This window comes from Pteronotus mesoamericanus, unplaced genomic scaffold (assembly GCF_021234165.1).
Source record: "Pteronotus mesoamericanus isolate MK-2021 breed Mesoamerican mustached bat unplaced genomic scaffold, CSHL_Meso_final contig_347, whole genome shotgun sequence".
Taxonomy (NCBI): domain Eukaryota; kingdom Metazoa; phylum Chordata; class Mammalia; order Chiroptera; family Mormoopidae; genus Pteronotus; species Pteronotus mesoamericanus.
The window spans coordinates 9,649,038-9,664,068 of record NW_026555137.1 but is presented as its reverse complement, the minus strand read 5'-3'; the positions used below and the strand labels follow the sequence as shown (position 1 = coordinate 9,664,068).

The window sequence follows — 15,031 nt, the reverse complement described above, 5'->3', positions numbered from 1 at the left end:
AAATGGGCAGAGCATCTGATTTTTCCAAAGAAAACATACAGACGGCCAACCGGTACATGAAATGACGCTGCACATCACTTGTCATTGGGGGAACGCAAATCAAAACCACAGCGACATCGCCTCCCACCAGCCACAATGGCTGCTGTCAACGGGGCAGGTAATAACAAGCGCTGGCGAGACGCGGAGCAAGGGGAGCCGTGGGGCTGTGGCCGGGGGTGCACATGGCGCCGCCACCGTAGGAAATAGTGCGGAGGTTCCTCAAAAAGTTAATAACTGAACCTCCACATGATCCAGAAATTGCACTTCCGGGCATTTATTCAAAGAACATGAAAATGCTCACTAAAAAAGACACATGCGGCCCCATGTTCATTGCAGCGTTATTTACAAATAGTCAGCTAGGAAACAACCTACGTGCCCATCAACGGATGAACGGATAAAGAAGTTGTGGTATGCATGTACACGACCGCCCGCGCGCACACACAGACACACACACACACACACACACACACACACACACACACACACACTCATTCGATGGAATATTATTCAGCCATGAAAAAAGAATGAGATCTTACCCTTTGGAACAACATGGATGGACCCTGAAGGCATTACACTTAAGTGAAGTGGATCAGACAAAGACAAATATGATATGGTTGCTCTTGTGTGTGAATGTAAAAAATAAATAAATTAATTAACCAAGCTATTAGATACACAGAACAGATTTGTAGTTGCCAGGGGCAGGGAGTGTGACGTGAGAGGAATTTTTTGTTCAGTTTAAATAAAGTGGATAACTAAAAAAAATAAAACAAGGTTAAATTTTAAAACAACAACGATATTTATAAATAATGTCCTATTTCAGGAAACTGCTATGCGTGACACTAACAAGCACTGTGAACTGTGAACTGAAGAGTAAGGGATAAGAAGACGCTCTGACAAGTTTCTTTAATGTCAGCTGCCTGAGAGACATCCAGATGCTCTGGCTCCGATCAGAATTAGAGCCAAGGTGAAGGATGACAAGCAGCCGGGAAAATAAGGGCTCGGAGTTCAGGTATTCAAACAAGTATTTCAGAAATGTGCCTGTCTTAACAAGCAGCGTTTTAAGGGGTCCGGGGCCAATGCACGCCAGCTTTCGGTTTCCAACTTTCCCATTAACCTGACAGTGCAGAAGAAACCTGATAACATGCTATCTCTGAAACCAATCCTTCAGCTTCTGCGACTATTTCTCCCCCGCTCCAAATCCTGTAGAGCTGGCTTTTAAAAATATCTCAACTACACACTTTGTGTTTATGGACCATTGTGTATTGAGCAATAAACTGGCTCTTCCCAGAAGCGTCTGCAGTTACACGTGCCTATGCCCGAAGAATTCAGAGAGACGCGTTCCCTCGGCCTGCAAATTCCCATCAGGAACCGTTTTGAACATCTAATCCTCTGCCTTTAGGTAAACCAGATTAACTCCAACTGATCTCCCTGGAAACTCTCTCAGCAGACGTAATGTTTCAAATCACTTGGAGCTATTTTCAAGTCCCTTTTGGCAAAGGACTTTTCTTTCCAGGCTTCTTAGGTCAGACGGTTGGCCCTGTGTAAGCGAAGGCTGCCCTGAGTCTCTGCTTCAAAGGGAAGGCAGCATAAGATGCCCTCGCAAAGCGCTTCTGACATCAAAGCACACGCCAGCCCCCCATACCTTTGGAAGTGACAGGGTTAGTCTGTGCCAGGGAGGAACTTCAAAGGGCTGGCTCCCAGCCAGCCACAACGGTGCTCCGTCGTCTCCTGTACGAAGCTAATCCCCCTGAAGGAAGAAGTGCAGGTATCATCCACCAGAGCGATCTAAACGTCTCTGAACAGTCTCCAGAGCTTTGTCTGCAAATAAGTTTGGGCGCTCTGTTGACTTTCCCAGTGTCATTTTAATGCGCCGAGCAGGCAGGGGCTCCATAAACATTTTTGAACGCATGAATACCTGCGTCTGATAGCAGACTGGCAGGTGGGGAGGCTGCTCCTGTCGCCCGGGGTGTCAGCTAACAAACCTCAGACTACGGCTCGGCCTCCCGTCCCCGGGGTCCCCTCAGCACCCCGTACTCATATTCCCCGTGGCCTCGCTCCCTTTGTCCTCCGTGTCAGGAAATCATGGTGGGGAACAGAGAAGGGATTTGCGAATCAGCCCCGCGATCTGAGTTGGGGCGGTATCCCCGAAAGGTCTTCCTCCCCAGAGCTATTGCCATCGGCCCTCGATTATTTTCCTAAAGAAAGGCATCTTTTCTGTGCCAAAGGGCGGCAGGATCGCAGCTTCTTTTGTCCGCCCTCCCGACCAAAGCCGTCCTCACCCCCAATCTGGAATATAAATTACAGAAATGTGTTCCTAGACCAAGAAACTAGGTAAATTCAAACACCCACAGATTAGAAATTACAAAAGGACACATGAAGTAAATAACGTATGAAAGTATTCTATTTACGTATTAATGGTCCAAAAATTATTTCACTAAAACTATTTTCATCATCACTATATTAATATAGTGAGAGCAATGTTGTTATACATGTTCTTTCTAAATTTTGATTTAACCCTTTGGGATAAAGAGATTTGCAAATCTGGTTCTACCTTCAGGGTACTTAAGTGGTTAGTAGCTCTACCACTGGGGAAAAACTCTCACAAATAATATGTAGATCCAAACGAACAGAGGCATCTTTAGCTGCGTTGTCCTGACACATGTTCTTTGATTTCACTCATTTAGAGGTCTGTCTTCTCGTACTAAGTGTTCATTTAAAATGCCCAAATGCTACAAAGAAGTGACATCAGCAGCTAATACCTCAAGGTACCAAATGCACACAGAGTGAAATTAGTCATTAAAAACAGGCTCATATCTAAGAAGTTGAAGAACTGGGCTTGAAAGCCAGAGAGTATGATTTCAAAGTCAGGGCAATAAACACTTGTTACTCTAACGGGGACCCACAACCAGCCGCGCCTGCTGGGAGCTCCGTAGCAATGCGGGTTCTCGGGCGGCTCCAGCCTGGCTCGGAATCTGCTTTTGAATGAGATGCCCCTCCCCCTGCAGGTGCTGTGTGTACACGTTAAAACTGAGAAACGCTGTTCTAAAATATGCGCAGATATCAGGGCGCCATTTAAATGTCTAGTACGGAAGAACACTGAGCGCCTGTCTGCCAGCCTTCACTGCTAGAGAATCCAACTGCAAACGATCTGATATCCAGTCATTTTTAAAAGCCTGAAATGACTTATATCTGAGAAAAGCAGAGACACGTAACTATCTATTTCTCTCTCTATTTTGTTGCCATGAGAGTTCACATAAGAGATTCTTACACAGTCTGCACTAGTTAGGCTTTCTAGGGAAAAGCTTCCAAAAAACCATGATTCATTATTATCCTAATCTCTTATATTGCATATCACTGTAAGAAATGGTTGTTGTATTTTCTGCAAAATGGCTAAAAGTCCCTATAATAAGAACTATGCAAAGGCACAGTTAACAGCAGCCACATGCATAAATGAAAGAATGAAAACAACCATCAATTGGGCTCCCACTTTGGGTTGCCATGGTGACAAACAGCGTGTGTATCTGCATATCCTCACAGCGACCCTTAGAAGAAGAGGCAGGAAGGCCAGAGAGAGAAAGTAACTTACCCAACAGGACATACCTGACAAGAAACTGGATTTAAATTCAGGTCTGACCTCAAAGCCCATGAGCTAGACCGGCGGCTCTGAAAAGCAGGTGAACATCAGAATCATCAGGAGAACTTCTAAAAAATGGATTCCCACTTCTCTGAGGATCCCTTTTTGTACCGGTCTGACTCTTAGAATCACATGTCACACACTCCCAATAAACAAATAACTAAAACCCCAAACTGAATAAAAACAGCAACAAAAGGTCCTGACTGAATTGTAAATGACATAAGTATATTGAAGGGGGTGGAGAAGGAGAGAACTCATCCTAATACGTGTGGAATAACAAACAGTGTTTTGACCGAATACTAGAAGGCTCAAGGGAAAAACTGTATACAAATACTATATCCGAGCTAGAAGATGTATTTGTCGTGGGGACGCAGGCTAGCAATCCTGAGATGACTTCATGTCGCGGTTTCTCAGCCTGGCCACTACTGGATTTTGGGACCGTGGAGTTCTTCCTCGCGGGGGGCTGTCCTGGGCCTGGGGGCGGCGTTCAGGGCATCCCCGGCTTCTACCCACCAGCTGCCAGGAGCCCTCCCCCACCTGAGCTGTGACAACAAAAACATCTCCAGACAGTGCAAAAAATGTCCCCCGGGAGAAACTATTGTTTTCTATGTATGCGAGGAGTGACAAATAAGGAAACATATTATAATGACAGCCAGGTTCTCTCTTTCAGGCTGGAGGAAGAAGTTACATGTAAGAAAGGGGGACACTTTCGAATCCTAGGCCTATCTTAAAAATGCAATAGTGAGATCCAAAACTCTTTTAATGCATTATAGCAGGCACTGAATTAATGTCTTCTGATGCTATTTCCTACCTAAAATGTTCCGCCTCTCTAAGAGGCCAAGAGATGCTCCAACCATTTCCACTCTTTTATGCTCCTAGAAAAGGAAAAAAAAGTCAAAATAGTTAAAATTATAATATACTCTACAGTGTAGTGTTTTTAACATGGAGAAAAAAATCAAAACATACAACTGTATACACAACTTTAATTGGGGATAATATAAAAAATTTAAATTTATGGCCCTCCATGAATGTAAGGCCCAAGCTAAAAGACCCAAAGGCCCCATATCATTATAAGCCTGAAATGCTCTTGTTGTCTATCTTCACTTTTCCCACTCCCAAAATTAGTACACGAATGATTTCCTTTCACCTGCTAATCATACAATTTTCACTTAGAGCTCTAACCATAGCAGGTGTAAGAGGTGGTCAGAATTCTTCATGAAGGGTCAACTTTAGTAGTTTCATTTGAAAGGCTCCTAGGCATATTGAGTTGCCTGTAAGTTACATCTCTCAAAATGTAGAAAAGGTCGAGGAGAAGAGGAGAAGATAAGATCCTTCTATTTTTCTTTACAGTCATTTCATCGTGTATAATTTATTTTGTTCTTTTGTAGCCTGAATCAACGGATCCTTAAACTTATCATGAGCTTTTAGGTCAGATGGCGGCGATTCCTACAAGCTTTACCAGCTTCTCAGGGAGAAAGAATTCTCTTGTTAAAACGTAATGCTTGGTTATAATTTCATGGTCTTTTAAAGATACTAATTTGGTACTACTTTAATGAAAAAAATAAAAGCTTGCCAGAAGAGCAGCTGATCACATAAAACACAAAGGCCTTAACTAAGAAAAGGGTCAGTATTTTGTTTTCTCAATCCCAAATACACTCAAATTGTTGCTGGCATTTTTCTTACGTTTTTAAAATTGACTCATTTTTATATTTTATGTGAAGAACTGCTTTGTTAGTGCTATGTGAAACCTATGATTAAGAAACTCCCAGTAAATATTTACATTCAAAAATATTTTTCTTTTATTAGTACCTGTGATTTAAAACAAACAAACAACCTCTCAGGGCCTCGGGCACCCCTAATGTTGGAAAAATACAAGGACATTTATACTTATTTGGAGCTAATGAAGGCTCAGAGCCGTAGAACTTACGAAAATTCACAAAATGCACAGAATTTATTTTGTTCCCTTTTTAAAAGAAACTGTAATTACATGAAGCAATTCATTTCTTGGCAAAGGAAGGTTTGAGTCTTAATTAAATCAAAGGCATTATGAGAATTTATTAGCCTTGGTTTCACGTGGAAACAATATTCATCTTTCATTGGCAATTATACCAGTTTAATTAATTTATTGCCAAATACAGAAGATTTCTGAAATAAAATAAGATGAAAAAATGCATAACATGATGTGAATGATGAATATGAGCATTTGAAAAGTTTGATCTTAAGGAAATCACATCAAAAAATTATCTTCAAGATGTTCCTTTCTGTATAAATATTATCACTGAAGAAATGGAAGGTATTAGAAATGACCAGAGTTGAGCCAATCAGTAGCCAGATAACCTGTATTTTTCTTCTATGAAAAATTTTATTAACTGACTTCACTGTTTTGAGTTCCTTAAAAAAAGAATCAGCCCTGGCTGATGTGGCTCAGTGGACTGAGCGCCAGCCTATGAATCAAAGGGTCGCTGGTTTGATTCCCAGTCAGGGCACATGCTTGGGTTGCAGGCCGAGTCCCCAGTAGGGGGCATGTGAGAGGCAACCGCACATTGATGTTTCTCTCCCTCTCTTTCTCCCTCCCTTCCCCTTTCTCTAAAAATAAATAAAATCTTAAAAAAAAAAAAAACAAGAATCATAAATACACAAAGCTACAGATTGACTTGAATTTTTATTTATTAGATCTCTTTAATAACAAAAATGATGCTTCCCAAAACAAATTAAACAATGTAACGATAAATGAAGAGTTACTAATTACTCTAAGTCCCACTCCATGACATAATTAAGTCTAGCAGCCCAGTTATCCCTCCATTTATATGTAGCTCACTCAGCTACATATAAACATGTCATATATAAATATAAATACACATGAGGGCTTCCTACACCTCACATGAGTTACGTTCCTGAGATGTTCTCCTCAAGGAAAGATACCATGTTATAAAACCAAAGAGAGGGCCCTAAGTGGAAATTCAAACAGAAAACAAAAACATCACTTTGACTAAAAGCACAGAGACGTTTCTGGAAATTTGGCAGTACACCCACCTGCCTCTACCAGCTAATGTTGTATGTGTGTGTGTGGAAAACCAGTAACACCAGGCTGACTGAGGGCGGGGCACTGAGACAAACTAGGCAGCAGAGGACCTGGTTCCCACCGCCCCCACACCCCGCAAAGTATCTTTACTCAACAGTTGAGGGGTTTTAGCTGCATACAACTATACTTAAAGGATAGGAAGCCATAGAACTTTGCTTTCAAAAATGTAGTCGTGGAAGATAAGGTGATTTACATCAAGTGATACTTAGTCTTTTTCTCCAAACAGGAAAGGCTTTCCAGGCCGAAGGGCTTTCAGTGCCTGATTTTTCCATTCCTTTTAAAAGATGCAGGCTCCTGGCACCCCCTTATCAGCATGGGGGAGAATTTAAGCTAAGTGTTCCCATAAAGGGTTAAAGAAGCTATGTTGAAGGAAAACGTCTTTCAAACAAAAATGAATTCCAAGCCAGTTTTGTGGAAAATCTTACTGAACTTAAGACTTTGTTTTCTGTCCAGTAAAAGACCTCGTTTCTTTGAATTCTGTATTAGAAGTTACAATGTATATGCTCTATTTCACATACGTTAGGTAAATTTAAAAAGCAAAAATATAGTAGAGTAGTTTTAAGCAAGTTGCTGCAGAAGAACTAAGAGTTCATGAGCAAGAAGCTGTTCGTTTTAATTACATCAGAGAGAAAAAGTAGATCCCATTTCCTGAGGTTTCAGGAAAAAAATCCACTTCAAGAAGTAACATCATTAATGGCTGTCCTGACTTGTAAATCTATAACCTTCGAGGGCACAGGTGAATGCAGCGCTACTGTTTTCCTCAGATTACCTACAAAGGGAATAATATAATTTGGCAATGAGCCTTCAGGTTATCAAAAATTTCTAGCCGCTGGCTCATAAGTAAGTTATCCTCAAGCTTCCTTGTTTACAGCAGCTTAATAATAAGCAGCAGTGAGCGGAGTCTCCCTTGGCCTTGGCAGCAGCAGGATAGGAAGGGAGCTCAGATGAAGAACACATTTCACTTCGCCAGAGCTGACAAACGGGAAAACTGTGCCAGACGAGCTCCGCAAGCCACGGTTTTTGTCATTAGAAATACTGAAGACTTTTCAGTGGTGCCGCCCATAGCCGAGGGGTTTGGGGACAAAACAAAGGAACTATTTTTTTCCTGTCTTGCAATTTTATTTTTATTTATAATTTTTTCTTAGTGCAGAAAAGACTGTTTGTGGTCACTGAATAATTTATCTGGATTCATGCTTTAAATAGTAAAAATAAATAAATAAATAACAAGTACTCATATGGAGTCATGTTTCCTGTGGTTCAAAAATAAAAAATAAAGATATTGGAGAGAGAAGAACCATTTGTTCCACAAAGTTTTATTCAGTATCTAACTCATGAGAGGCACTGGTCTCAGCAGTGAGGGTGTTTACGCAGATAACACCGGGGCTATTTAATTTACTCATTTATTTAAATTTGTAAGACATTTATTTATCACTTAATGCCAAGGCTTGGACAAGATACTAGGGACATAAAACAGTATCATAAAGCCATGTTTTTCGCTGTTGGAGAATGGAGTCATAAATATGGAGAAAGACTGAAATGAATTATGGGGTGCTGGATTTAAACCGGAATAATTACTACAAACCTCTTAATTTAGACACAGAACTTTAATTTAGACCTAGATATAGACATAGACACACACACGCACGCACACACATGCGCACCGCATCTCCTCGCTCAGTCTGAGATGTGAGACCTGAAAGGATCTGGAACCAATGGATGATACATTAAGAGCAATGAGCACACCCACACCCAGATCCTTGTTGTAGAGCACCATTCACCACTAAAAGGAATCGGGCACCTTAGAAAAAGGCTGAGTCCCGGGCTGGGTGAGAGAGGACCTAGAACATCTTACGACACCAGAGAGTAAGAAATTCTCAAAGAATGATGAAAACATCAAAAAAGAAACAACCAACCAAAAAAACAAACAAACAGCCCAGAGGAGTAGTTTGTAGGGAACCCAGCAGGGCAAATCTAGAATAATTCAAGAATCAAAACAATTAACGACAGAATGGAATATAACTCCTTGAATAAGAATCGATGAGTTCAAATTAACAGAAGTTAAAAATAAAGAAAAAATTTTTCTTAAAAAGAAAGCTGTTCTTAGAGCACAATGCCAACTAATAAATGTGGAGGAATGGAATAGTGGACACTACAACCATGGAGGGAAAATTTGAGGAGAGTCAAGATATTCACAGTTTCAAAGTATTTCCCCACAAATTACAGTTTAATTGCAAAGGAAAACCAGTCATTTTACAGTGGGGAAACATGGTGGACATAAATTAACCAAGTAAAAATTTAGTAACATTTGTACAAACTGGTTTCATGGCCCTACTGATGTGGTCCACATGGGCCGACTGATACGGTCCACCAAGAAGGACCCAGCTTCCCTTCCATGGCTTTCTTTCCAAAACTGCAAAACCTCAATCTAATCATCACAAACTAATAACTGGACAATCTAATATTAGACAAACCCCAACGGAGGGCTCCTCTACACAGTAACTGACCTCTACTCTTCAAAACATGTTAAGGTCAAAAAGAACAAGAAAGGCTAAAGAACTATTCCAGATTAAATGAGGCTAATTAGACATGAAAACTAAGTGGAATGTGTGATTTTGGATCAGATACTGGGCTGAGAAAAAAATAGCTACAAAAGATATTATTGAGACAATGGACACATTTGTATATGGGTTAGGAAACGGTATTATATCAAGGTTAAATTTCCAGATTTTGATAAGTGTACTGTATTTTATTATAAGAGGATGTTCTTAGGAAACAGATACTGAAGTGTTTAGGGGTAAATTGGCACAAAGTTGGCAACGGATTCTCAAATGGTTCTGAAAACCATTCTGCATATATTAAAAAATTTAAAATTTAGCAACCAATTAGTAAATCGCAGTAAACCATGTACCAATATTCCTTGTACCAATTTTGTAACTCTTAAGTTTGAAATTATATCAGTATTAAAAGTGGTAAGTAAACAAAACACTACAGTTTATCCATTCGCAAGTGGAGTCATCGAGGTAACAGTTAAGATTTGTAACTAGTTGTCAGACAGGGGACAAAGATGACGTGCGCGACACAGATTCCGACCCGTGAGGACATCCCAGTCTTGTTCTATTATTTTTATAACAAGAATCTTAATGAACACAGAAACACACTGTCCATCCACTTCGACATTCTGGCCCCAAACGGCAAGCAGCATCCATCAGTATCTTGTCGCAGGAAATAGCTGCTTTCTAGGACGCCAGCCTTACAGACTCACGGGCAAATCCCTCAAACATCCTCGTTTCTCCTTAATCCCCTATTACATGCCTGTCCGCCACTGTAGTATGTCTATCATCGAGCTCATATCTATCCTGGACCTGAAACAAAGCCTAGTGATGTCAGCGTGGAAGGGCTCCCTATCTCGGTGGCTGGAGTTTCAGGCACATTATCACTGGCTTCTCATGGGAAAAAGGCAAACACTGCCTTTAAGTTCTGAAAAAGAAAATTAAAAACAGTGAGCAGCCATACCTGGATTAGTTGTGACTGACAGCAAGGCAGCCTGGAACTATTAGTTTCACGTGGGCCGGAAGGAATCTCGGTGGAGGGGGTTTGGGCTGCGGCTCTGCTCTTTGCTGCGAATTTTGAAAATTAAACCCTGACCCACTGAAAGCAGAAGGCACCCACACAGATCACAAGAACGTGTAGTCAGTGCTGCCCAGGGCTCTACGTGAGACCTAATCAAGGACTATGCACGTCAGAATGAAGTTCTTCATTTTTCCATTTGAACACAGTAAAAAAAAAAAAAAAGAAAAGAAAGAAAAAGAAAAAGACAGTGAAGGAGCTCAAAATATTCACGTCTTGGAGCTGCCAAGCTAAATAATCTAGTATCTTTTTGAACCGAAAATTCTTTCGCCCCTAGGACATATTTTTCAAAATATTAAATGTCCTGTTAGTTTAGACCTCTTGCAAGCAGCTGCATTCTTTTTTTGAAACTGGAGAAGATGGTTTGCCTCTCCTATAATTGGAGAAAAATTCCAGTCCCATTAGGTAGGGAGCCTTCAAATCACATACCTTTATTATTGAAAAAATTAAGGAGCTCTTACCAGTATGCAAAATTTGAAATAGTCAAACTTTCTTCCAAAGGTAGGGAGAAGCATGTGTTTTGAAATAAAAGGGAGGAAGCCTTTCACACTGCAAAATCAAACCAGTCGTCTCTTTAAATGTTGCTTCAATAAGCATGGAAAGCACTTAGCCACGAAATTAACTGCAAAAATCAAAATGCCCTGGTATAATGAAGACTTATTTAGGAAGTATGGTGACAAGGGTCTATCTGCTGGTCCGTTGTAACGATTTCCATGTGCTAATCCCGTAAAGGTTAAGACTCATTATTAGCTAAAATATGTTGCTAAGTAGTTCAGTGTGTTGGTTCTTCCATATACATTCTTCTTAACGAGGATAATGTAGTTTTCCACTGGGTTAGAAGATTTAAGAACATAACTTTCAGGGCTTTGGAATACTAACTGCTTTAGCCTGCCACTGCTGACAGACCTGCCACAATCCCCTGAGAGTGGCCCTCAAGTGTCGTAGTTCTGTTCCCCACTTTCCTTTCCACACAAGAGCGCGTTTGGGGGGGAGGGCAGAGGGGGACTGGGAGACAAGGGGAGCCCAGGCGAGAAGGCCCGGGGCAGCTTCCCTGTCCGCCAGATTGGCACCCACACAGTGGCACTCTGGAATGTTCTATGACACAGTAGCAAGAATTCATCCACTGTTTTCCAGCTCTGTGTTTTGCTTTGTATCTAGCAGTAGTAGCTCCCTAGTTAAGGAAAAACCTACACCGACAGCAGCCCTGAGGGCCCCCCAAGGGACCCCTAACACTCCCTAGACAAGTGTGAAAGCAGTTTAGGTGGTTCCCCAGGGCACGAATGGAATTGCTCATGCTCTAGAGAAGCCACCCTCCCGGTCCCCCAAATCCTGTGCATCGCAAGCAGCCGGTACCCCATTCATCTCCTTAACCCTCCACTTTCAAAGCAGTATTCTGGGTAGACATAATGTTAACCACACACGATAAAATAAAATAGCAATACAATAAAAGCGAAACAGGACGCTCCTCCCATTGGCTAAAAGCAGGGCACGGAGGCCCTCCATTTCGTCACCTGAAAAATGCGAGGGTTGGCCTACGCAGGTCGTGTCCAAGCTGCGCTCCTTAGAGAGCGGAGTTCGGGGCTACCTCTGAGCCAGGGGCCCGCCCTGGGGCATCAGCTTCTCTGCCTGGGCCTTGTCGAGTCAGGGCAGCACGGGGTTACGAAAAGCAGAACCCGTCCAGCCCCGTCCGGTCCAGGCTGCAGCTCCGGCATGTTCGCCTGCCCGGGTTCACTTCCAGCGCATGGGCCACCTGCCAAGGCACGCGCATCTCGGGACGGGTAGCGAGTCTTCTTTTCAGAACAGCCGCGAGTCATGGCCTGCTGCCGACTTCACTGTTCAGGCCCAGAACACGGATTACTCAACACTAAATGGAGGGCCCTGTTTTTCCATCAAATGATTGTGGATGGCATTTTAAAGGATCATTCATTCTCCTTCAGGTCCTATCCATTTCTTTACCGCACTTACCACTATTTGCATATGAGCACACACAATACATGTGTGTATATCTGTATGCACATACGTTTATATATGTGTATATTTACATCTTTTCCTCAAGGGCAAGGACCTGAAGTGCCATGTTCACTCTTGTACACCCAGAGTCTAGCACATACTAGGTCCTCAGTTTATTTTTGATAAATGTATATACAGCACTGTGTTGGCTAAGCTCCCCACACTAAGTAAACCAGGATTGATTACCAGTATTTATTTGTTTGTCTGTTTGTTTTAGACAGAGAGAGGGAGAGAGAAACATCCGTGTGCCGTCCCACTTATCCATGCATTCACCGGTTGGTTCTTGTCCGTGCCCTGACCAGGGATCGAACCTGCAACCGTGGCCTATCGGAACGATGCTCTAACCCACTGAGCTATCTGGCCAGGGCAGATTATCAGTATTTTTTTTTTTAAGTGTGTTTGAGGAGGAAGGGGTTTGTGTTTGTTAATGTGGCTTGATTACTCCCCAGTGGAATCCAGGTCCTCGAAAATGGTGTCTTATTTTTGAGGTCAGAATTATCAGTGCTGAGATGAAAGAAGAGCTCTTTTCAAAGGAATGTTTTTCTGCTCCAGACTTTTATACACGATAAGATGTGCAAAGAATGTGTGGCCTGGGTATCTTCTTTTCCTAGAGGAGCATTAAATTTTTCAGGCTGTCATGATGATTCATGTGAATGATGATTTTAGTTAAGAACTCGGGTTCTTTGGCCAACTAGAAAAAATATATACCAAAAGTCTACATTACTGTTTTGTTATCGTTGACATGCCTGCCTTGTTCAAAGACTTAAAAGAAACCCAAAATGCTGTCAATCTGGAATTTTCTCCTAATGAATTTATAACTCATTCCAAACACATTGTTTTTTCACTAGACAATTGGTTTCTAGAATATTGAATGCTTTGTTTCCAAGTTGGCTTGGGTATATCGAACAGAAATGAAAAAGAAATTAAAATGAGAAATATCTACTTTGCTTTAAATTCAGCTGGTCATTTGTCATAAATATTTGAAACAGGGGAAATAACTATGGAATGCATAATGTTGTTTCTCTAAAACCACTAAAATTTTGAAAAACAAAGCTGTTGCACGCAAATATCAAAGCCTAGCACAGTAACGCAGCAGTTAATGAATTTCCTGGGAATCAACTCTCATGTGCTCCCTGGGTGTAGACCGCAGTGGTGAGCACCTTCCCATGCATAGGGAGGCCCCCTGATACCAACTGGTGAAGGAGCCCAACAAGTCATGAGGAGGGGGTAGACCAATGGTTCTTAACCTTGGAGAACACATGAAATCCCCTAGAACTGGGTAAAGAACTATGGAAAGTTTCCTTCAAAAAATACATCGTCATAAAACTTCGTCTGCAATTCCAGGGGCTCCGTAGGCCTCTGAGGGGCATCAAAGATCTCAGGTGAAAGGCCCTGAGGCAGAGAGACAGGCCTGTGAAGGGAGAGGAAAGTATGGTCACTGGGTCCTGCCCAACAAAATTATAGGAATCGGGGCATTTTGAAGGATAATAAAAACTCGGGGTAAAGTGGGAAAAGACAGAGTTAAAAGAGAAAGAATGAACAAGGCTGACAGTGGAAAAAAAAAATGTGGGAAGAGTAGAAAACTAAAGAGAAAAAGGGAAAAATAAGAGTAGGCAGAGGAGTTAAGAAAGACGGAGGGAAAGATCAATCATCGGCTTACATTGATGTTGACCGCCAGCATTTACTAAGTGTCGCTCCTGTGCTAAAGAACTGAGAAGCATTTTTCGTGTACTTACTTAAAGTTTCTATACCTTAAACGTATAAGACCTATCTTACACATTTCGCAGCTCAAGAAACTGAGGCACGGATAGACAAAGTCCAGGGTTCGATAGACTAGGATGTGACAGAGCTAGGACCTAACCAGATACCGGCCGTTTGACCCCAAAGCCAGCCTCTGAGTCTTTGCAGCGAAACCACCTCCACAACCTGCCTGTCTGACTCGGAGACACGGCTCGCAACCTCTCATATTTGAACTGGCCCTGAAGACCATTTTCTAACAACGAATGCAACCCCAGGATGCATTATCTTTCTTCACAGACACGGTCCCAGAGTCTAACTTCTTCTCCTCAGGATCTGAAGTGGTCATGACTACTTTTCGAGCTTCATTGAGATGTAATTGACAAACGACATCGCTTGTTATGATGGTCATTTCAACTGCAAGGGCGCTTTTCGGTATGTTTTCAATTTCTGGAAATTCCACAATTCCACATGTCAAAATACTTCATGTGCTTTCAAAGAATATCAAAAATGTGCTAGGACTAGGACCTGAAACAGTCAGTCCTCTGATGCTGGCTGGGCTCATGCATGGATAGACTTCGTTGCGTAACTTCCCGGAATGATACGCTTGTCAGACCGGCTGCCAGCTGTCTCACTTTCCCTATTTTTAACAGTACTGTTTTGTTAAAGCTGCCTTCCCAAATCACGAATAGTTTTTTAGCTACATTGATCTTGAAAGGTTTATGTTATACAGACTTGGTCTACTGCAGCTCAGTGTGGTTTTGATTTAGAGGGCATTTTTGGTATGACTACCAGGTTTACAAATAACCTCATTCTTCTCCCAGTTTCAGTAATTGGTATTTTTCACATGGTTGCTAAGCAAAAAACAGAACGTCCGCTTCAAAGCTGAGGTGCCGCCTGAC

General features: G+C 41.9%; 1 protein-coding gene across 1 annotated transcript in view; it reads right to left on the bottom strand.

Annotated features, from left to right (window-relative positions):
* Positions 1-15,031, bottom strand: part of DISP1 (dispatched RND transporter family member 1) — a 135,863-nt gene that overhangs the window by 87,713 nt on the left and 33,119 nt on the right. The window contains exons 4-5 of the mRNA XM_054576631.1: positions 4,485-4,548; positions 3,640-3,702 (exon numbers count right to left, since the gene is read on the bottom strand). Of these exons, the coding sequence (XP_054432606.1) occupies positions 3,640-3,685 (46 nt within the window). The 5' untranslated portion in view covers positions 3,686-3,702; positions 4,485-4,548. The remainder of the gene's footprint in view (positions 1-3,639; positions 3,703-4,484; positions 4,549-15,031) is intronic.